Source organism: Cervus elaphus, chromosome 5, assembly GCF_910594005.1.
Source record: "Cervus elaphus chromosome 5, mCerEla1.1, whole genome shotgun sequence".
Classification (NCBI taxonomy): Eukaryota; Metazoa; Chordata; class Mammalia; order Artiodactyla; family Cervidae; genus Cervus; species Cervus elaphus.
This window is the reverse complement of record NC_057819.1, coordinates 31,683,492-31,707,150: the sequence shown is the minus strand read 5'-3', so window position 1 is coordinate 31,707,150 and position 23,659 is coordinate 31,683,492. Positions and strand designations below refer to the sequence as shown.

The window sequence follows — 23,659 nt, the reverse complement described above, 5'->3', positions numbered from 1 at the left end:
GAATAAACTCCATGGACTGAAGAGCTTGAGAGCAGGATGTACCTCATTCACGCCGGTGCTCTAACCGTTCACCGTACCTGAAATATGGAAGGCAAGGAGCAGATGTGAAGCTTGCTCCTGAGTTAACTTTTAGAGTTCGGAACACACGCAGAGGCATCATCATCATACAGGGTAGTCAGGGCACCTGGCCATCCTACAAAACCCAGGTCACCCTAGGATATACCCATTATTCTGATAAACACATGAACTAGCTGTTTTTCATAACAGAATAGCATCTTTAACATGTTAACTATGTGAAAATGACTTCCGAGTGGTAAGAGCCTGCTCTCTCTCTCTCTCTCACGCACACACACACACACACACACACACACACACACACACACACACACAGAAGCTCCCATGATTGCTACACATCCCACCTTGTTTTCTTTGGAAAGAACCAGGCCCCTGTATGAACAAACTGTAAGCAGTGCACACGCACCGGATGCCTCCACAGGAGAGTGGAAGGCATGGCCCACCGCTAAAGCTGATTATTACCGCCGCTCCACCAGGGCAGAGCAGGTAGAGGAAGGCTGGAGCGAGCTCAGAGGTGGAACCTGTCCTCCACGTGACTGCCCTGGAAGCCCTGTCTGGAGTCAGTCTTTGCTGTTCACCACTGAGCCTTGAAGATCCAACATACTTTACAGCAATTAATCATGGGCCAGACCTCCAACGGCCTTGAACAAAGGAATCACGGCAGCCCAGCGAGCCCCCGCCTCCCCCCAAGAGAGGTTCTCTGCGCACCGAGAGCACCAGTGGGGCTGCCAGGGTGAACCATCACCACCCCTGGAGCTGAAAACGCTTCTCTCCCGTTACTTCCATCCAGAAACTCTTCTCCTTCTTGCACGAGCTTTCCCTCTGCGTTGCTTTCACTGCTGACTAAAGTCAAGTGGCTTCCAGGCTAAACAAGCACCCGAAAGTCGACGAAGCTGAAAGTGGGAAACCCTGCAAGTTGGACGGGGCGGCCGTCCAACCCCATGAGGGGACACCCAGCCCTGGGGCTTCTCTCAGACCCCACTGTAGCCTTAGCTTCAAGGACACAGCCCCTCTCCCGGAGGCCTGTCCTTGTGCACCGCCTCTTCCTCAGGGAGCAGGGGCCCAAAAGAGCAAAGCCCCAACCCCAGAAGCTCCCAAAGAATCCCAGGCCCAACCAGAAGCTGGTCTTTTCTATCATTTCTCTCCTCATCCAAAGCTACCAATAAATGCTAAGACGATCTTCACAAAAGGGAAGGAAAGCTGAGGTCAAAGGCATTAAACAGACAGGGCTGTTGCTTATTTATTGATTTCCTGAGGGCCGACGAATGTACACCCGCCCCCCACGGCCCCATAAAGGGCATGAACCGCCCACGGGCGCAGCATCTCCCCTCGACCCGTCGCGGCAGAATCTGGCACAGGAAACCACACCCCAGCGGGATGGGGTGCTGAGCGCGGTGACGGGCACCACGTGGCGGGTGGGGGTCAGAGCACTTACCAGGGACCAGGCGTGGCGCTCACTCTGCAAGGGCAGCCCCATCGGAGCCTCATGGCCGCGCCACGAAGCGGTCGCGCTGGTCCCACCAGGCCAGCAAGGGGACAGCAGCCCAGCCCAGCAAGGCTCAGGACAGCGCCCAAGACCACGCAGCCGTGTGGAGGCCACGGCGGCGGAGCCACAGAGCCGAAGTCGGGCTGCGAGCCCACGGCCGCCCCTGCCCTGCGCTGCGCCGGAGCCCGCGGCTGAGAGGCGGAGGCAGGCGGCCAGGTCCGCCCAAGGAGAGCTTCTTAAGAGAACGCTCGAAAGTGCTGGAGGAACCGAGACAGGTTCACTCTGACTGGGGTAGGAAGGGTGGGGGCAGGGGGACAGCGAGGAGAAGCGGGACCAGCCCAGCCACACCCAGAAGTCTAGGCCTGAATCTGAAGAGCCGCAGCTAACAGCTTGGAGCACCTCAGTACCAGAAAAAGAGCCCAAGTCTCCTGTTCAAGGATACACAAAAGAATACCGATTCAAGATAATTAAAAAACAGAAGACCCATTTTAGTTACAAACTCAAAACAATTTTTAACAAGTGCAAAGCAAGGCAACTGCCACAAACAAATGCTGGAGAGGGCATGGAGAAGAGGGAACCCTCCTACACTGCTGGTGGGAATGTAAACTGGTGCAGCCACTGTGGAGGACAGTATGTAGGTTCCTTAAAAAATTAAAAACAGATCTACCATCTATTCCCACCTCTAATCCTACTCCTGGGCGTATACCCAGAGAAAATCAAAATTCAAAAAGATACATGCACCACAATAGCCAAGACATGGAAATAACCTAAATGTTTATCAACAGAAGACTGGATAAAGAAGATATGGTACATATACAAAATGGAATATTGCTCAGCCATAAGAAGGATGAAATAATGCCATTTGTGACACAGGTGGACCTACAGATGATCATACAAAGTGAGAGAAAGACAAACATCATGTGATACCACTTACTTTTAAAGAAATGATACAAGTGAACTGATTTACAGAACAGAAACAGACTCACAGACATAGGAAACAATCTTATGTTACCAGAGGGGAAGTGGGGGAGGGACAAATTAGGAGTCTGGAATGAATATATACACACTACTATACCTAAAATAGTTAATCAACAAGGACCTACTATATAACACAAAGAACTCCACTCAATACTATATAAAAACCTGTAATGGAAAACAATCTGGGAAGGAATAGACACGCATATATATGAAACTGAATCACTTTGCTGTACGCCTGAAACTAACACAGTATTGTACATTAACTACACTCCACTATAAAATAAAAATTAAAAAAAACAAGGGACCTGGCCAAACTTGGGATAAAAACTGGCCGTGGCACGATGCAGGAGCCTGGAGATCAGTGTCCCCAACCAGGCTCACCCTGCACAGGCACCTACCTCCTAGTCCAGGGGACCCATGTCCTGTTCTGTGAAATTCATGTGACCACTTTGGAAAATAAAATCCATGTAAATGTGAACTATTACAATTAAGTCCACCATCAATGATACTTTCTCTGAAACACTGATCTTCAACAGTCAACTGCACATTTAACCAATACTCGCCTTTCTCTCAGCATGATTTTTAGAAAAGAAATTCATGAGGGAAACCAGTTTATGTCTCGATGTGATTCCTAACTGCAGTATCCTAACCCTCCAGCGTGGCCTGTTACTATTCTGAAACCATCGCCACTACATTTCCTGGGCTAAACATGTCTTTCTTAGTCTTTGCCAAGGAGGAGAGATGATTCCATTAACAGGACCTCATGGCGGGACTTTCTCAACATTATCTCGATATCGAAGCAAAAACTGCTCCAATTCCCAACAGACTCCCGCCCCTAGGCATCTGGACCCACAGGTGCCTCTGCCTCAGGTGCATAGATCAAATCACAGATGGGGATAAAAGCGACCTTAGGGCCTTGAGAAGCAGTACTCAGAAAATAATCTTTCCCCCTCAGGCCTCCTGCCCCCATTCCCCACTAAGAAATCACCTCATCTGAGTTAATGAATGTGGCAAATTAAGGATATAGCATTAGGAGGAGGAAACCACAAAAAGTCAAAAGGAGAAGTGAAGCCCTGAAGATCAAAACTGCAACTCCTCTGATGCTGGGTAACCTGTCATTAGGAGACAGGGGGCAGTACTCTCATGGAATAAAGGCTGCCAAGGGTGACTATTGGAGCTTCCTCCCAAACTAAGCTATGTTCTTTGGGAAATTAAAACGACATTACCATATTTTAAAGAAATAACCAGAGGGAATTTGCTGTAGGACTCAGCTGAAATCCGGTGCTCTGTGACAACCAGGAGAGGTGGGATGGGGTGGGAGGTGGGAGCAAGCTTCAAGAGGGAGGGGACATATGTATACCTGTGACTGACTCATGTTAATGGATGGCAGAAACCAACACAATATTATAAAGCAATTATCCTTCAATTATAAATTTAAAATTATTAAAAAACTTAAAAACCACTGTCAACTCTCAACACCATATGAAAGCAGCCACAATTTATGGATGAAATACATAACTCTCAAATCCTAGTCAGCCCACTTATCTCAAAACTGACATCCACAAAATTCAAATGGGAGGAACGGACATCTGAGAGCCCCCTGAAGTTGTTAAGTGTACGTCATTCACGCACAAGTAAACTTAGGTGGCTTCTTTTTTTAAACTATGACATGAGAAACCAAAACAAGCATTCATTTATTCATCCGAGTCTGAATCACCATTAACATTTTCACCCCAAGAACTGCAGATATCTGGTCACTCATTTTTAACAAGGATAAAACAGCATGAAGCCAGTAGAATATTTATCTTGAACAGAGATCTGGATTAGGACCAGAAAACAGAAGTAGGGATAAGCAAACATTTCTCTGGAAGGAGAAGTGTAAACAGTGTGGCCTTTTCAGTGATGGGTGGAGAGTGAACTCAACCTCTTCATGGCTGATCTACAGAGAGACAGCCAGGGACAGCCAGGGACAGGGACACAGTGCAAGCCAGGGACAGGGCCAAGTGTCGACAACACTAGACATTTTCCTGCTGAAAATGTCCAACTAAAGGGAACACACACTAAGCTCTTTCAGGTTCTCTGAACATCAGGTAAGTACATGAGTTTCAGTTTGAGCAAAGGTCTGGTCAGTTTAGGGAATGATGGCGTTCAAGCTATTCTGATGACAAACCCAAGCTCTCAAAAAAAAGTATCTTCTTAAGAGAATACATCATACATTTCTTGGCAATGAACCTCAGAAATCTAAGCTGGAACTAGTATAGAAAAAGAAAAAATGATCTATAGAAAAGAGTCTCTAAGGTTGAAGAAAAATTAAATAACCCTATAACTGGAAAGAAAGAAGAGAAGGGGGTAAACACAGACACAGACAGGATAAACGCGCTTACTGGTTAAATTCTGCAGGGGAAGCACGGGGAGATGTCCTTAAAAGCTTTAAAGAGGCAAGTTTATGCACAGAAAGGAACTTCCATAGAATGGCTCATAAATTTATATTCCTCTAAGTAGTAATACTAGCTAAAAAAAGCCAGGCTTGACTAAGTATATTTAAACATTGACTGAGTTCCAATCAGAGTCCTCAGTTCTGTGCTGTGCGCTACAGGGACATATGATGTTCCCTGCACGCAAGGTATAATCTGGTCATGTCTGGTTAACTAGAAAACCAGCTGGTAGAATGTTGTCAGTAGCATAAAGACCAAACAAAGAAACAGTAAGTGCAGGGGCTAGCGGGAGGGGTGTGCCCACTTGGGGCTCAACAAAACTGTCAAGGAAGCATTTGAACTGGGTCGGGAAGAGCACACAGAATTTGGACAAAAGTCATTTTCAGGGAGGGACTAGAAAGAGAAAAGTCTTATGACGTAGCATGGTGACTACAGTTCATGCTGTATCGCATATTTGAACATTGCTAAGAAAATAGGTCTTATAAGTTCTCCTGATTAAAAAAAAACATTTTTGTGACTACATGAGCTGACAGACGTTAACTACACTTACAGCAATTGCCTCACAATATTCATAGATATCAAATCATGATATACACCTGAAACTAATAAAATGTTATATATCAATTATGCCTTAATTTTTTTCACAGCTTTTTAATTTTTTGGTCATGAGGCATGTGGGATCCTAGTTCCTGGATCAGGGATCGAACCCACACCTCTTGCAATGGAAGCATGGAGCCTTAACTACAGGATTACGAGGGAAGTTCCTCAATGTTTTTAATTACAAAAAAAAGAAGAAAAGTCTTGAGAGAAATGTAGATTTCCTACGCCCCTTTGGCAAATACTGGCCTAAAATATCCCCTGACAATCACTGTCTCCTGAGTGCTGTGACTGGGGTATTCAGCTGCACCTCAAGTTCATGTGCAAAAACAAACATACATATTCCTTTTTTCAAGTCATTTCTTCGCTTGCATTAATTATGCTACCTTTCGCTTGAGTTACTTAAGTTCAAGCCCTACACATAATGTAATATATTACTCCTTTTTAAGAATTACTTACTCTTAGTTGACAATTCCCTGTCCCTTTCACATCGTCTCCCTTTTCCTCTGAAACATGCCTCAAGCACATTCCTCCATGCATACCAGTCAGGTCCCCCTGGAAACTACGTGCAGAGAACGCAGTGCAAGACAGATAAGCCCATAATTACTTGCAAACTTTGATGCCTGATCTCAGCCTTAAATCCTGGGAAGCTGGACTGGGCCGGGCTTGGAACCACACAGGAGCTGATGGAGAAACTCAGCTGTGCGGATCTCAGAGCCTAAACCAATGTAGGTCAGCGACCTCTTCCTCTGACCCCAAAAGGCCACGTGGGAATTAATCTGATGGTGAGGAAAGACCCTCACTGAGAATGTCAGCCAGCCAAAAAAAAAACAAAAAAAACTACAAAGCCTGCTTGTCCCAGTGCTCAAGGCAGAGGTGGTCAAGGTCCCACAGCTCAGATATTTCTAGGATGAGAAGAAAAGGTGAGTCTTCTGAGCAGAGGGGTGATAACTGACAGTTTAACAATATTTTGGATTCATTCAGATGGGGAGGAGCAGTCCTATTATTTTATCCTCAAGGGTAACTGTGCACCACCACCCCGCCCCCAAAAGTATCCTCTAGTTCCTGGAGCCCAAGGGCTCTGCACACAAAGGTTTCTAAAACACGGGGAGAGACGGGGGTCTAACACAGGACTGACGGCAAGACTTCCCTCCAGGATGCTACTACCACAGTCTGCTGATTGGGCCATGACAATCCTGACAATCCAGTGCTCATTTCAATGTAAGAACCTTGCTGTTAAAACAGCTACCAAACATGCTAGCAGTCAAGGCAAGCTTCGGACAACTTACGTGGCTACCGCTGTGTTAAACATAATATTGACTTTTATGGTCCAGGCTGTAAACTCCATCCTCGCTGCAGCAACCAGAGCGGCGGGCGGTCATCAGCTGTGAGACCAAAGTCCAGCACCACCTGGGTGAGAAGGAGGCGGCTTGGACGAAGGAAGAAAGGATGCTGAGCAGGCTGTGTGCTGTGGGTGGGCCGCATCTCCAGGCACCAGTAGCCTGACACAGTGTCAGCTGGAGGAGGCAGAGGGCGCGGGTTTTTGAAACTAAGATCCCCACCACCTCCACTGCAATTAGGGTCAGTACTTAGCACTTCCGTTAGGTGAGATTATAGACAGCTGGAAGCTTTCCCTTCATCTAGTTTCTGAGACAAATTCCTCTCTGCCCCCTTGTCCACCCCCTTTTCTATTTGTAAAAATCTAACTCGTGTTCAAATGCAATCTCCTCTCCTTGGTACAGGTCTGCAATTTCAGGAAACTGTTCAGCTCTTCACAAAACTTGGAAAACCACTTAGGGAAAAAAAGGAACTCCTGGGCTATGAAAAGAGATACCTGGGAGTGGGAGAGGAGAGGAGCAGGCAGAGCACAGCGGATTTTAAGACCATGAAAATACCCTGTATGATGTTACAACGATGGAAACGTGTCATTACACATTTGTCCAAACTCACAGAGCATACGACACCAAGAATGAACCTGAAAGTTAACTAAGGGCTTTGTGATGACGGTGTGTGAAGGTAGATTGGCCATTGGGAGAAAAAAAAGTACCACTCGGGTAAAGGGGAAACCTCTGGACCTTCCTCTCAGTTTTACTGTAAACCTAAAACTGATCTTTAAAAAGTCTTTACTTTAAGTGGGGGACAGTGTGGCTCCCTGATTGTCTTGTGATAAGAATCCGCCTGCCAGTATAGAGGACATGGGTGTGATCCTTGGTCCACAAAGATCCCACATAAGGTGGGGCAACGAAGCCCACGCACCCCGAAGCCCATGCTCCTCTTCAACAAAGGAGCCACCAGTGAGAAGCCCACACACCAAACAGAGCAGTCCTCGGTCCCTGGTCACTGCAACTACAGAAAGCCCAGGGGAAGCAATGAAGACACAAGTGCAGCCATAAATACACAAACAAATCTTGAAAAAAAAAAATGCGAGTAACAGATTCTTAACAGTTTAAAAAAAGAGACCAGTGAGCTCTCTACACGTATGGATTCTGCCACGAGCTAGGAGGGGAACCATAAAGGGGAACCGTGACATTACCGGCTTGTATCCATTTTGTTCTTCCCTTCAGAGATGAGAAGCCTGGGGTGGGGGATGCGGGGGAGACTAAGGAATATCACACACAGTAAAACTGCACTGATCTGGATCCGGCACCAAAATTTAAGCGAAAGTATTTGTGCTACACTGCTTCGCCCACCCGTGCTCACACCTGCAGTGGCTCCCCAGTGCTTTGGGGGAAGGAACACCACCTCCTGATGAAGACAAGCCACCTGCCACTTCTCCACAGTCTGGACATCGCCCAGAGTCGGGATTAACACAGGGAAGAAGCTGGAGGAGCTGGAAGCAGAAGCAGACAAAAACACTGGACTCTGAGAGTGACAAGACCTGCTGTCAACGGAAGGCCTGACAGGTGCTAAGTGCTGTGCAGCGGGTGTAACCGATGTGCACTCGAGTCCTCGGGACCTTGCAAGAAAAGCCATTTTACATTCACTTTACTGAAGAAAAAACCAAGACAGGTGTGCCCTATGATATAAGTGGGGGGAGCTGGCTTTGAACTCAAGAATACAAATCCACAACGGATTCCCTACTCTATTAACCCTCCAAGTACAGATTGAGGACCTCCACTTATTCTTTGGGGCCACTGAAATTTAAAGCTGAACATGTGTATAATGCTTGCAAGGCCTTGCACGTTCTGGCCAGGGGATCCTGCCTCCCGGAAGAACTCTAACATCAAAGAATCTGGTCCATTCACGAACCCAGGAACACACCTTCAGCCTCTCCAGCCCTGAGTCCTACCCCTCAGGTCGTAACTCCTGGGTGAAGCCGCCTTTAAGCAGCCAGACTACAGAGCCCTCAGTCCTTCCTGCCATCTGAAGAGGACAGTACACTCGGTCCTGATCTACTAACTGCTTTGCACCACCGGTTAGCTTTTAAACTTGGAATCTACAATTGCACAGTTAAATGGGAAGCTCCCTAGAAACATCAGACCTCACACTTCCTTATAAACCTCTTAGGAACTTCAAATGTTAACCTGTAGAGAAGGAATACAGACCATGTACTGAATTGGGTTTTAAATTCCCAGGGCCACTGGTTAACCAGACATTGATCTCCAGCAAGCCTAGGTTTTTATCTGTAAATTATTACAACTTTATATCTACAAATTAGCTAATAAAACACCCACCGTCAAAGGGTAACTGCAAGAGGATGTAAGCAAAGGCCAGGAAGCACGGTGCCTAGAGCACAGGAAATGGTCCCTCCTCCACAGACACGGGGGGCTCCTCCAACACTCCGGAGATGCAGCTACTTACAGGCATCTTAAAAGACTGCAGACACACCACTTACACAGAGAGGCCATAGTTAACGAGGCTTAGAATACGAAAATGTATTTTTAAAACCAGAAATGGCTATTTGCATTATAAAAGAATTTTTCTTAATTTTTATTTATTGCCCATACTAAAGGAATTTTTTTAATTTTTTAAATTTGTCTCAGAACAAAACAGGGCCATTCCAACATCACACAGAGGAAGAGCCAGTCTGGAGTCTTGACATATCTGGACTGGTCCTCATAAGGTACCAGATACCCACAGTAGGATCTGAGAAACCATTCAACCTGTCTATGTCGGCTTGTGTTCCCTCAGAAGCCTCCAGTTTGGGAGCGACAGAACCAAACATAAATACTTCCAGACCCACAGGACCAAAGGAAAGGACCCAGAGCTGGGAGAGTCCAGAGAGGGAGTGGAGAAGGCCTCCTGGGGAAAGGGCATTTTAGCTAAGGCTTTGATGTGTGAATAAAAGCTTGGTAGGCAGGTAAGCGAGAGGAAAAGTTGAAGAAGGTCCGAGCTGACTGATGTTTAGAGACCGTCCCCTTCATCTTTGGAGTGGGGCTCAGAGAGCAAATGCCTCAGTCGAGGCCATGCTGCAAGGTCCGGGAGGCACGAGGGCCCAGGAATGAGGCATTCAGGAAAGCAGGTCATCAGGGCTGTGTGGGGCTGAAGGGTGGTAGGTGCAGCGACTCCAGCCTTAAAACCTTTGAAAACCAGAGACTCCTGCCCCAGGCTGGAGTGCCTGGGCCCCTCCACATGCTCCAGGACATGAGCACTGCCTGGGTACTGCATGGCCTGAAAAAGATAGGTTCAAAGGAGGACAGACAAGACCGGCTACATAACTTGCAGAATGAAGACGTGGGGCCACTTGTTCAAGAATTGAGAATTTCAGGACAGGGACAGCAGAGCATTAAACCAGGCTATGGGGACAGAGGTCAGCCTGGGGGGCAGAGAAGGGCCACAGTATGCTTCTGAACACCCCCTGTGTCCCAGAGGGACAAAATATGATGGGGCAGCTGGACAAGCCTCCAAGTGCAGAGACCCGGCTGAGACAGGGCCCCCGCCTGGGACTCCACCTTTCTGATAAGCCTTAAGTTGTTCTCTTTTGTACATTTTTTAAAAAAATAAAAATCACAGAGGAAAAAAAAAATAAAAAGAATATTTACCTACAAGGTCATTACCCCATCACATCAACTCTTGCATTTTTCTGTTTTTCTTCTAGTCCTTGGTCATACATTTACATATTTTACTAATATATTCATATTGTAGGAACCAATTGATTTTAAGATTTTTATTTACCATATCTAATATTTTATAATAATATTATGTTATTAATTGTAACATTTTATATGTATATTTATATATTAGTATTTATATATGTTTTGTAGCATGTGTTATAATCAACATGATATATATTTAGTATTTTATGTATTTGTTGATATATTAAATATGCATTAATATATTTTATATATTGTATTAAAATACTTAATTTAATTATATTAATAAAGTCCCCATAATCATTTAATCATCATATAATATCCTATGAAGCTAACATCACAATTTAGCTACTTTCCAGCTGTTAGACAACTATCATAATTCTTTTAGATTTTTATCATTATAAGAATCATGCTTAAAGAACATCTCCAGGTACAAAAGTTTTTTTTTGGTTTTTCTTTTTAACACCTTCACGCACAGAACATTTTTCTTTTAAATCATTCGGGCCCCAGAGTACAAGCTAGACAGGGGGTCAATAACTCCCAGGTAGAAGGTACAGTCCACCTACAGGCACGGGTTCTTCAGGGCACTTTCAATCACCTCCACTAGACAGCCACTCGAGTGTTAACACAGTCACACGGCTAGGAGCGTAGGCAGGTGCAGCATCTCCAGAGAGTGATTTGGCAGAAATTCCACCCTGGATCCTAACCCTAGAAAGATACTTGAGCTTCTGCAGAAACATCTTCTGACCAGGACGTTCACCATCTCTGATAAAAAAAAAAAAGACTGAAAACAATCTAAACGTTCATCAACAGAGGGCTGTGTACTTGACTGCACACTAAAAGTACCCGAGTAGGGTGTTCATAAAGACAGACCATAGACAACCAGGGTTAACGAAACTGGAATCTCGGGGAATGGTCTGGGCATTTAAATCTTTCTGGGGCCCTGTAATGTCCAGCCAGACTGGAGAACCACTGGGTTAAATAAAGTCTTCTATGTGCATTCAGTCAGTGGAGACTAGGCAGGTATTAGCAACATGCTGGATGGTGTGTATAGCAACTACCATTTCTGTGAATGAAAGGTGATGTTTTTTCTTGTGTCTGCACAGAATATTTCCAGAAGGATAAACTAAAAGAAACTGGTATAATAAAGGTAGCCTGGACTTCGCTGGTGGCTCAGTGGTAAAGAATCCACCTGCCAGTGTAGGAGATACGGGTGTGATTCCCGGTCTGGGAAGATTCCACATGCCAAGGACCAACTAAGCCCACGTGCCACAGCTACTGAGCCTGTGCCACGAGAGCCCCGGAATCCGCACACACAGAGCCCAGGTGCTGCAACTACTGAGTCCAGAGCACTCGGGAGCCCGCGCTCGGCAACAAGGAAAGTCACCACAATGAGAAGCCCATGCACTACAATGAAGAGTAGCCCCTGCTTACTACAACTAGAGAAAGCCCATGCAGCATCGAACATCCAGCACAGCCCAAAATAAAAAGGGTGGCCTTTGGAAAGAGAGATTAGGGGTGTGAAGTGAGAAACTTGTATTTCAATGTATACCATTTTATACTGTTTGATTTTTAATCAGGTGCATTTAAAAGTTAACCTTGAACACAATCGTAATTTAATCTGTGTGCTGTTTCTCAGGAGCGTGTGGCACTGAGTGGCACGCAGTGTTCCCGGTCAGGGCTGACCTGTTCCAGGTCAGGGTGTTCCTAGGGTCCCCACAGGGCCCTGCACAGACGGAAGGGACCAGGCAGCTTTCCTGGCCCTCTGCGGGCTCGTGTGGCCCTGGCAACCAGTGCCCCAGCCTAAAGCAAACAGCACTGGCTGCTAAGCCAGGAAGTGTTTGCTCGTGGCCTCCCTCCCCACTCACCGAGGCCATCGCCAATGACACATCAGTCTGGGCCATCTCCTCCTAAAGGGCATGCCGGGTTTATAAACCCATTTTAAATGAGTTTTTCAGCTGAAAACATCACGCATGGAATGCAAAGAAGATGCCATCTTTTTTTCTAAAGCACTTACTTCCTGCAGCCTGCAAACCCCATCTCTGAGGATTTAGAATACCAACATTGTTTTTAGAATTAAGTTCCCCAGTGGCTCAGTGGTAAAGAATCCACCTGCAATGCAGACGACACAGGAGACTCAGGTTCCATCCCTGGGTTGGGGAGACCCCATGGAGGAGGGCATGGCAACTCACTCCAGTATTTTTGCCTGGAGAATCCCAGGGACAGAGGGTCCCGGTGGGCTATAGTCCATAGATTCACAAAGAGTCAGACACGACTGAAGTGACTGAGCACGCGTGCTGTATCTTGTTTGAAAGAGCCACTTAGCTAATTTCATTCTATAACGTATTTCAGTTTTACCAAGCCACACGAAAATTTAATAATGCTAAATAGCATAAAACAGTTTTATAGCACAGTTGGCTAGTAATTTCAGAGGTTTACAGATATTATTAAATACTTTTCCTATAGGCTGCTTTCAATAGCTATGGTGTTTCACAACTGATTAGGTATATTACTTAAGTGTCATTTTGATCATTTTATTTATTCATTTTGAGTTTTGGCTGCACTGGGTCTTTGTTGCTACACGGACTTTCTCTAGTTGTGGTGAGTGAGGGCTACACTCTGGCTGCAGCGTGTGGGCTTCTCATTGTCAAGGCTTCTCTTGCTGCAGTGCATGGGCTCCAGGGCACACAGGCTCCAGTAGTTGTGGTACATGGGCTCAGCAGCTGTGCCTGGGCTCTAGAGGGCAGGCTCAACAGTTATGGTGCATAAGCTTAGTTGCTCCGTGGCAGGTGGGATCTTCCCAGATCCAGGATCAAACCCATGTCTCTTGCATTGGCAGGCAGATTCTTTACCACTGTGCCACCACTGAAGTCCCTTAAGTGTCTATTTTATGTTTCTTTGTTTTTTAAGGAGAGGGCACGTCCCTTTAGAGTATTTACCTCATTATTTTTATATCAGAAAAAGAATTCATTCATATTAATGGAAAGAAGGAAACTGCATTGTCTATAACAAGGTTCCTTTGACAAATGACACAACGCATATCAGACACATCAAGAAAAAAACATAGTATATCAAGAGATCAGGTTCTGGAATACCAGAGAATCTTTAAGGATTGTCTGCCTGCAAAAGTCTCATCCATTCATTCATTCATTCCTCTAACAAGCATTTAAGTACAACTTCCTGCCAAGCCCTGCACTAAGCACTACAGCTGGGGCAGGAGGGCTAGGATTAGAAGAATTCCCATATCTAACCACAACATGGATGTTTTCTTGTTTCATTCAATTACTCAAATGTATGCTTAAATTGGCTAAATGATATTTTTGTTACTATTTCTCAATCCTGTTTTAGAAAAGAACTTGAGTAAATGAGGATAGTCAAATAAGAGCTAGATGAAATCAAACACACTAATCTCTTCCCATTACTCCAAAGGTTTCAACCATAAGACAGAAGAAAACTCTCAATTTTCTGGGTACACCAGGGTAAGATGGTTGGCAATCTGAAGTTTAAGTGTAAGGTGTTAAAGGCAGAACTGATTAGACTGGTGATTTTGCTGCTTCTTCCTAACACATCCTAAATCAACACCTGTTTCATCTCTGAGGAATATGCAGGTTAATGTCTAACTTGTCTCCAACTTGTGAAGGAACACAGTTGCCATGACAACTGAACAAAAAGTTTAGTGAGCAAAATTCACCAGTGAAATGCAAAAATCCAAATTCCATCTAACTGACATATGCGTACTTGTAAGCAAATGCTAGTTTTCTGTTTGTTAAACCATCAAAATAAATGAAAATATGTTCTGTGAAAAGTTCCATGGATACAAAATTTAAACACACACGTTTTTGTCAGAGTAGGTCACAAATAAATAAAATGAAACAGTGACTGTTTGACAAGTAAATCTCAGCAGTGTAGCATTTAGCATTACAGGGTCTCGAGAGCGTTTTCATCAAGGAAAACCAGATACTTCTAAAGTGAGTATATTTCTAAGGTTGTGTTAAATTGTCAAGTAAATTCATGTATATGTTCCATTTCTACTGATATCCATTACTGATATCCGCAATCTCCTGGATCTAATGCCTAATGATCTGAGGTTGAACTAACATAATAATAATAAAGTGCACAATAAATGTAATGCGTCTGAATCATCCCAAAACCATTCCCTACTCCCCTGGTCCATGGAAAAAACTGTCTTCTATGAATCCCATCCCTGGTGTCAAAAAGGTTGGGGGCTGCTGGATTACACAATGTAACTTAGAGTATATTCAAATAAATGGACTATCAATTTCCCCAGAAAAATCCTTCTATCATCAACACACAGTTTACTTAGGTTGTCCACATGTGATGGATGCGTGGTTACATTATTAATATCCAACATACAACTATCCTCACTAGAAATTAAGCTGAGGTTTCCATCAGATATGCAGGTTTCCCCTCAACCGCCATCAGCTCTGGGGATGAATTTCTACTCCCCCAGTGACCACTCTGCATGAACTGGTGGTCATTTTCAAATAGATATCCATGACTAATCAGACACTAGTGGTCTCTGATTTAAAGGTGTATTACCCCAAATACAGAAATGCTCGTATATGATGAAGAAAATGTCTTAAGTGTGGTGATAAAATCATCTTCATAAAGCAGGCACCTATCTCTTCATAACACAACACTGGGTGCAAATTCCAGAGCATGATCTACATATGAAGCAAGATTCAGGGACAAATAACTAGAAAAAATATTCCAAACGTATCTATGAATGAAAAGCACATAGTTAAAGAGAGAAAAACATGATAGCGGGGGATCCAGACTCATGCGAATACTGAAATCTTATGGAACAGAAAGCACCTGCCATTTAACACACACCTAAAACATCAGTGTTAATGGTTATATTTATTGCACTTAATACATTGTGTTATTTCAGCACAAACATAAAGTGCAATAAGAAAAACAGCACAATGTGTGAGGGGGCACATTGTCCTTCCCGGGAGTCCATCACAGAGGCAGCTGGACACTTCTGGCTGAACACAGAGGAACAGTAGCCCAGCCCCTAGCACCCCCATCCTGCCCCCATCCGCACACGCTGCAAAAGGGTGTCTGTGTGGCCTGAGCGGTGAGTCATGGACGTTCCACTTGCAGACAGGGTGGGGTTGAGGGAAGTCACCATTACATGCCCAGTTAGCTGGAAAAGCCCATCCTGTTTTTCCTCTTTTACATAATAATCATTTTTCACAAACCTGAGATAAGAAGAATACTTGGTAAGTAGGAACTCACCAGATATTTCAGCATTCTTATCCACAAAGGGAAAGACTGACTTTTACAGCCAAGGACGTGATCTCATGGAGCAGGCCTGATCGTTCATGCCAGCAAGGGACTCGGACAATCAGGATAAAACATGTGTTCTTTTGTGCCCACACCAAGAAAAACAGTGTCTGGGGAAATCGCACAGCACCAGTTCTCAAATCAGATTCACCCACCAGGAGTTCACACCAACAGCCAGATCATTTCAGAAGCACAAGGACAATCTTTTACGACTTCCTTTGCCAAGGAACAACAACTGTAGGGGCTTCCTCAGGCTGATCTGATGGGCAGACCATGGGAAACACAACCCAAATCCATGGTGGCAGAAATCAGCCCCTCTTTATCTCTACCCTCTATGCTTTAAAACATTGCGTGCCCAGCCCATCTCTCGAGACCACCTGCTAAGTCAAATGACAACATGTAACATGACCATTTCACATTCAGAACTTAAAACTGTAATACGTCTCTCAGCTTTAAAAACATCCAATCCCAGCCCCTTAAACTTACTTAAGCTTCCCCCAAATCTAAAAAGTTGTGTCACCTTTTTCCAAACACACTTCAAATAAATCTTAGTTAGATCTCTCTTGATCCAGGTGATCACCTGGGGACCTGGCTGCAGCTCCTGAGCCCTGGTGGACACCATGCTGGCTGAGGTTGGGGGAGGCAGGAACCTTGCCCCACCAGTAGAAATTGTGCCCACGAGTATTGCCTTCAATTATCAACTTCACCAATTAAACTGCCCTCCTAAGGATCATCAAGAACTTCGGTGTTAAGTACATTAAAATTCACAGCATATTACTCTTAATAACAGGAACTACCAGTTATTTTAGCAAAGAAGAGAAAATCTATAAAGACTTTTTATCCAAATTGGGTTTCTCGGCAAATCTTACACTTAATCCCTACCTCACAATGGAAAATACTCCAGAGCCTACTTAACATTTAATATAACTTAAATCACAAAAGTAACACAAATGGATTAGAGCAAAACCCAAAACACCAACCAAATATAAAACAGAGAAGAATCAAATAAAAATTTCACCCATGGGTTGACCACCGCTGTTAAAATCCTAGTGCGGGGCTACTCACCCTGTCCCCACGTGTGTGGTCCCACACCTACCTTCAATATCATTCACAAGTTTACATTGTTTTTACTTCTTCCAGAGAACACCTTTGTATGTGCAATACACAAACATGTACACATATGAATACACATGTACATGTATATGTACATAGAGAGAGTCAAAAAATAAAGATTTGGCAGCTGCAGAGTGCCATCCGTTGTCCAGTTGTATCACTTCACCTAACAAATTTTTCCTTTCCACTTAAATAAGATTTTATTCTTGATAGGAAAAACTTGCAAATAATTCTGAAAAACACACCACACTCCTAAAGTCAATCCTGACCGCCCAGCCACCTTCATCCAGGTCTGATGAGGGTCTTAGCACTCCTCTGAAAATTCAATCTGTTTCATGACCAACACCATCGAGGTAAAAAAGAGAAGTAATAACAAGTTGCTTCAGCTCTGTCTCGAGTATTCCAACTACGTAAAGGAGAAATCAGCCTCTGAAAAACAGTTCAGTTTTATAAAGCCTCAATATGAGTGATACTGAATTCCATGAGTTAAGAGGCCCTTGGTAATACCTAAAATCGTTCTGTACTGCATTTTACTCTTCTCACAATATTTTCAAATATATTACCTCCCTATTGCAACCTTATTACACAGGAAGGGTGCAATCACCTTACAAATGACAAAAACTGAGGCCCAGAGAAACAGAGAGACACGCGGGTCTCTACACTCACATGGTGGAACAAAGCAGGATGAAACTGGTCTCCTTGACTGGTCCTCCAAGTGATTTGAACGGAACCCACCATAAGAGCTGGACTCTGACCCCAAATTCTTAACACCCTCCAGGGCCCAGCTCAGGACCAGGCGTTGTGGTGGGGTGGGTGTGCTGACCAATCGCATGATTTATGTATCACGTGTCTTATTAAGAAGATCATTAAAAATGTGCTGTAGTGGAGCTATGTTTTTTCCAGAATTTTCCTCCCTTACCCCAGGAAAATCTCACTAGATGCTAGCGTCCTGGGAGCTGGTGGGCAGGCAGGGGGCAGCCCTCCTGCTAGAGGGAAGAGTAACTCCTGGCCAGGCCCTCAGTCACAGCGAGGATGAGAACAGGGTGTCCTCAGTACGGTACTTAACCAAGAGTGTGCCCCTTATCAGCGTCTGAATGATCTTCCTGTTACAGTTTCCAGTGTGTTCTCTGCTACTGAGGCATGTCGGTGAAGGACCTGCTGTCCTCAGATGTCCTACCCTGGTATGCACAGGTGGACTCAAAGTCATGCACCCAGGAGCTAAGCATCAGACCCTCTCAGATAACGATAAGTGGATTAAATTATACTAACCCTGGAGCAGGTGACTTCAACGTGGAAGACGTGGATTAGCCCGAACTAGGCAATGTGACCTCAAATATTCAGGACTGGAGGGGTGTGTGTGTGTGGGGGGGGGGGGGGGTCTCTTCCCAGTACTTAGTCACTGGCCCAGCGGCTGAAGCGCTCTCTTGACTCCTCGTGTCCCAGGCGACATACATGCTTACCTCATCTACCTGGTCCCAAATAAGACACTGGATAACTCATGATCTTTTCCGCCTCCATCTTGCATACACATCTGAGGCGGAAACTGGTCCACTAATTTACCAGAAACATTTAAAAAAAGATAAAGTTTCAAACTTGAACCAGACATGCAAGAAGTTGGTGGACACATCTTGGCTTTTAAAAGTTCCTAAAATGAACATGTTGACCTGAGACGCAAGGCGACCAGGAACCCAATTCTATTTCTTATTTGAGCTGCCAGACACATAACCTCATTTTGTTCTAATTTATCCTTCTGGAAAAAATTCAAAAGTGTGTGTGTGTGTGTGTGTGTGTGTGTGTCAATTAGTTAAAAGTGAAAGCAGAAAGAATTCTTTCAAATTTCAAGACCATAATGCAACTTTATAACTTTAAATGGAGCTTACATTTCACAAAAACCATAATCATAATTCCTCTCAAACTTATAAATTCAATCTCTTCTGATTCTTTTCCTGTTTTCCTAGCAAGCTCTTTCCTCAGAGCTATGAAAAGGGCTTCCTGTCAAGAACCTCAAAGAAATACACTAAGAAGGAATCTCAAATGTGATGATTCTTTGCAGGAGGAACCCTAGGAAATACAAAGATCTGAAAAAGACCTGCAAGGTAAGCTACTTACCCTGGTCCTCAAAGTTCCTCTCTAATAAATTCCAGAGAACTGGAGGGACATAAAGACGGCTGTAAAGTCAGGGACGTGGCGAGGCCCGGGGTTAATAGAGCACTATCCAGGGCAAGACCTCGGAGGAGTGGGGAAAAGTTTAAAATAACTAGTGGAAGTCCATCACTGCAAGAAGATATAGAAAACTTCTAAAACAAAAAAAAAAAGGTATATATATAAACTGGACCTTATTTTTACTTAGGTTTTTCTCCAAATATATAGCAATCTATGCTACAAAACTGCCCCCAAAGCCTACCTGAATCTTCCTTTCCTTCTCAAGATCTACAAGTTACCTCCAGTATCTAAACGCACTGAAAAATACTAAATTCACATTAGGCATGCTAGAGTTTTAAGGGAAGGTTTACACCTTAACTTCTGGAAATCTAAACCACCACAGAGCCCCCAAGGGCAGCTCATTCCCTGTCTGAGGTACCCGTTCCCCTGAAAGCACAAGCCAGCTCCTATTTGGTTAAATCTCATACAGGGCAGGAGGGGGACATTTTCCAGGAGGCTCTCCCAGGACGGCTTCACAGCATCTGAGAGTCAAGTCAGGTGAGAAAGCAGGAGGAAAGACTTGCCCGGGCGCCCCGGGTCAATGTGACGTGTCATGGTTGATTTGCCCTCATCTTCCTGAGTCTTTACTTCACCTTTTCCAAGGTGAAGACACACTGCTGAAGGGTCCTGGGATCACCAATTCTCTCCAACACATTTACCTCCAAAACTTACAGAAAATCCTAAGGCAGTCAACAAAGACAAAACCCATAACCAGTCCTTGGCCCAATTTTGTGTTCTTCACTAGACACTGACAGGAAGTCAGAACACCACACTGAAAATGTTCCCACCAAGTTACAATCAGTTTCCCTAATATGGCCAGGGCCTAAATATAGCCACAGTGTTTTTTGGTTCAAAATACACTCCATTGCAGTTGTGGATGGAGGGAAACACTGTGTGGGCAAGTGAGCAGAGAACATGGCAAACTATGGCCAGGCATTTGGGGCTCTCACACGCTAGACAAGAGCTGCTCAAGCAAAGATAGCTGTAACTCATGCCCTGTTCCCTCCAGGCTTTGTCCCCCCCCCACCCCACCCCCACCAAGTCTGGGTTACTGGGAGGAAGAGAAGAAATTACACACCCTGAGCCTCAAGTAATTCTACCGTTCCCTGAAGCAACAGAGCATCACTAGGACCCACAGCAGTGAAAGGGGTAGATTGCCCTACTCGAATGGTAACGATTCAGTTCACCTGCAGAACACAGGAGAATTTAACGAAGGTGTGTTGTCTTCACAATTTACTTTCCAAACAACAGCACACACCCACACACACACCACAGACACTAAATACTGGTAATATTCACGTAACTGCAACCAGGGGCTTTGTGTGCTCCCAGTAAGTGGAATTTAAGAAAAGCAAAATCTAGAGCATAAAACTTAGTCCAAAATGTATTCAAAGTTTCACTTAAAACTTTTAAAAGGCTTATTACACTGAGTCTAGACCTAGTGCACAGATAGGAAGACTTTAAACTCTTTTTGCAAGGCACTTTAGACGAAAAGTGTCAGGATTGGAAGTAGATGCTCACTTAAAATACTTGCTGGAAAACAACAGTTACGGGGAAAGAAACGAACTTCTCAACGCAAGTGGGCTGAAAGACAATATAAGAAGGCCTCTTTTAAAAAAGAGCCCTTGAAAGCAAACGAGCCTAGAGATTTCGTACTGGACTGTCTGGTCACACAGCTTGGGTGAAATGCAAGTTCAGACGCCAAACAAGCTGCTCGGTTCTCTGCGACTTTACGTCTCCCTGGCTGTAAAATGGGAATTATGGTCATAGCCGCCGCACGAGGTTGTCGGGGAAACGAACCAGAGAAATCAACCTAAGGCACCCAAGAAGCCAGCGCGCCCCCCGGGCGAGCGGCGCGTCTCCGGGGGCGCGTGTTGGGAGGGCAGGTCCGAGCACACACACCCCAGCTTTGTGAGGCCCCCTCCCTCGGCCACTTCCTAGAGCATCTCGGGCCCCGCACACACCACGCGCCGCCGGCCCCGCCAAGACGGAGAAACGACACGCTCCCATCCACGCGTCCGAGAACCGGTCCCCAGGCCAGGGAGGAGGAGGGTACCGCGCTCGTGCCGCCGCGCGCTTCCAAGTTCAGAGCAGAGTCACGGACACAATAGGGCCGAAGCGGCGCCCCGGCCCCCACCGCGGCCCCCAGACCCCCGGGCGGCACCCTGGGAGCCCCGGCAACCGCGAGCGGGAAGGGGGCCCGCGACCGGGCGGACCAGGGCCTGCGGTGCCGGAGGCGGCGGCCTGGGAGACCCCGTCCCCTTTTCCTTTCCCCCATCCCCTTCCCCTCCGCCCCCCGCCCGTCTGTCCCAGGCCCCTCACCTGAAGGCCGGCCCCTCCCGGGGCGCCCGGCCCGGGGCAGCCGCCGCCGCGGAGCCGCCGCCGCCCTTCCTGTTGAAGAGCCTCTGCAGCAGGGTCGGGGCCATGGCGCTGCGGTTCCGCTGCGGCTGCGGCTCCGCGGCCTCGGCCCGGCTCAGCGCGCGGCCGGGGGCGGCGGCGGGGCCATCGCGGCGCGGGGAGCTGTGCTCGGCGCCGGGACCGCCGGCCGGTCATATGACGGGGCTGGCCCGCCGCCGCCGCGCGCTGACAGTTCTCCCCGCGGGAGGAGCCGCCGCCGGCGCGGGAGGAGCGCGGGAGGAGCGCGGCCGCCGCGCGTCCGCCATTGGCCCCGGGACCCCGCCCGGCCCCGGAACCGGGGGGCGGGGGCAGGGGACCGGGGGAGGGGCGCGGGAGGCGGGGGTCTCGGGGGGGTGGGGGCGCGGCGCTTAAAGGGGCCCGGGAGCGGGGCGTGGGAGGCGGGAGCCTCCACCGGGTGGGGCACGACACTTAAAGGGGACCCAACGGGGGAGGGGCGCAGTGCTGAACGGGGAGGGGGGACCAGTCGGGTTGGGGGACCAGTCGGGTTGGGGGACCAGTCGGGTGGGGGCTCAGGTGGGCCGGGAAGGTCGGGGCTGGGGCGCAGGGGGCGGGGCCGGGGGCGGGGCCTGGAGTAGAGGCGGGTTGGAGGTAGTGGCGCGCTGGGGGGGCGGGGCCGCAGGGGGGAACCGCGGCCCGTGGGGGTGGGGCGGGGGCCCGCGGCTCTGGCGGGATGCGGGGGTTCCCGAGGCTGCAGGGGTCAGTTGGAAGCGGCTGGAGCGCTGCAGGGCGGGTCTTTGTTGTTTGTGGAGACAAAGCCCCTGAACTTGGGTCCTGCCTCTGCAGGTGCGCGGGCTCGTTCCCCGGAGGCGTGCGCTGGGGGAGCACCAGGTCGCGGCTCTGCGGGCTGACTGGACTCCCCACACCCAGGGTACTGGTACCTCTGCCGAATGGGCTTGCTTTTGTGAGTGTTTTCTTTTTATTTTAAAAATTTTGGTCGTGTAATTTGCTGTTTGGCGTCTTGAGCCACCATTTCCATAGTTACATAAAAAGTTGCACGTGAAATTAAAAAGCACGTGGAATCCACTACATGGATTTAGGAATTTACGCTATTTTATAACAAGGGACTGCATTCCGGATATTTAACAGACCACATCCTAGTCTGATACCAATGGCAGACGATGTTTGATATGGGGAAGGGAGAACTTAACCTGAGTTCGCTTACCTTTCGGTCCCACCTGGTCTCCGTGAGCACTCTAGCCTGGGGGTGTAAAGGACCTTAGCCTTATAACGCTGGTTCCATAGCTTCAAAACAGACACACACACACAGACACACACACACACTCAAAAAAGCTGAGATCCGACTCTGCCTCCTACGTGTCCTGCGTGAGCAGCAGACTCAGAGTACTTCACCTCAGACTTGTTTGAGGGAGGACTACTGGAGACTCAAAAAGGCAAATGTATTTCCGTGAATAGAAATAGTTCAAAATATCTCTTCTGGGCCCATTTTAGTCTGCATTGTCAATTTTTATTGCACAGGTTTCTAGCCTCGGTGGGATACAAGTAGTGAGTGAAGACGTGATGAAATTTCACAAAGGTAAGGGAAAGGTAGTAGAAATCGAAACTTATTTTTTTCCTTCAGATTTTTACCATTAAAATGGTGGATTCAGTGTTCTTGCTGGTTCACCCTTCCCCACATGGAGTGTGCACAGAACCCTGATTTGCAGCTCTACTGTTTCTGTTTATTGAAAGCAGGTACCCCACTGGACTGCCAGTATTGGTCACTATCTGGTATTCCAGGTATCGGTCTCATCTGTTATGACTTTATTATAAAGATAGGGTCTGGGTCATACACAGTCTGCAAAACACCACTCTCCCTTACCACGTCCTTGGTCAGAAAAAGTCTTTTATTCTTTTCTTTAATTTGTATTCTTTTAGTTTTATTTCTGACTGCGCTGGGTCTTGGTTGCTGCACAAAGGCTTTCTCTAGTTGCAGCAAGCAGGGGCTACTCTTTGTTGCGGTGCTCCAGCTTCTCACTGTGGTGGTTTCTCTTGTTGCGAAGCATGGGCTCTAG

At 46.6% G+C, this 23,659-nt stretch overlaps 1 protein-coding gene across 5 annotated transcripts in view; it reads right to left on the bottom strand.

Annotated features, from left to right (window-relative positions):
- FNIP2 (folliculin interacting protein 2) overlaps positions 1-21,903 on the bottom strand; it is a 123,912-nt gene extending 102,009 nt beyond the window's left edge. For 2 of the 5 annotated variants that reach the window (XM_043902301.1, XM_043902307.1), the window contains exon 1: positions 21,552-21,800. In XM_043902301.1, the coding sequence (XP_043758236.1) occupies positions 21,552-21,655 (104 nt within the window). In that variant the 5' untranslated portion in view covers positions 21,656-21,800. Of the gene's footprint in view, positions 1-1,510; positions 1,579-6,860; positions 9,299-21,551 lie in introns of those variants that run through there. The other 3 variants (XM_043902302.1, XM_043902304.1, XM_043902305.1) reach the window with 3 other exon arrangements.
- Positions 21,904-23,659: the final 1,756 nt, after the last annotated feature.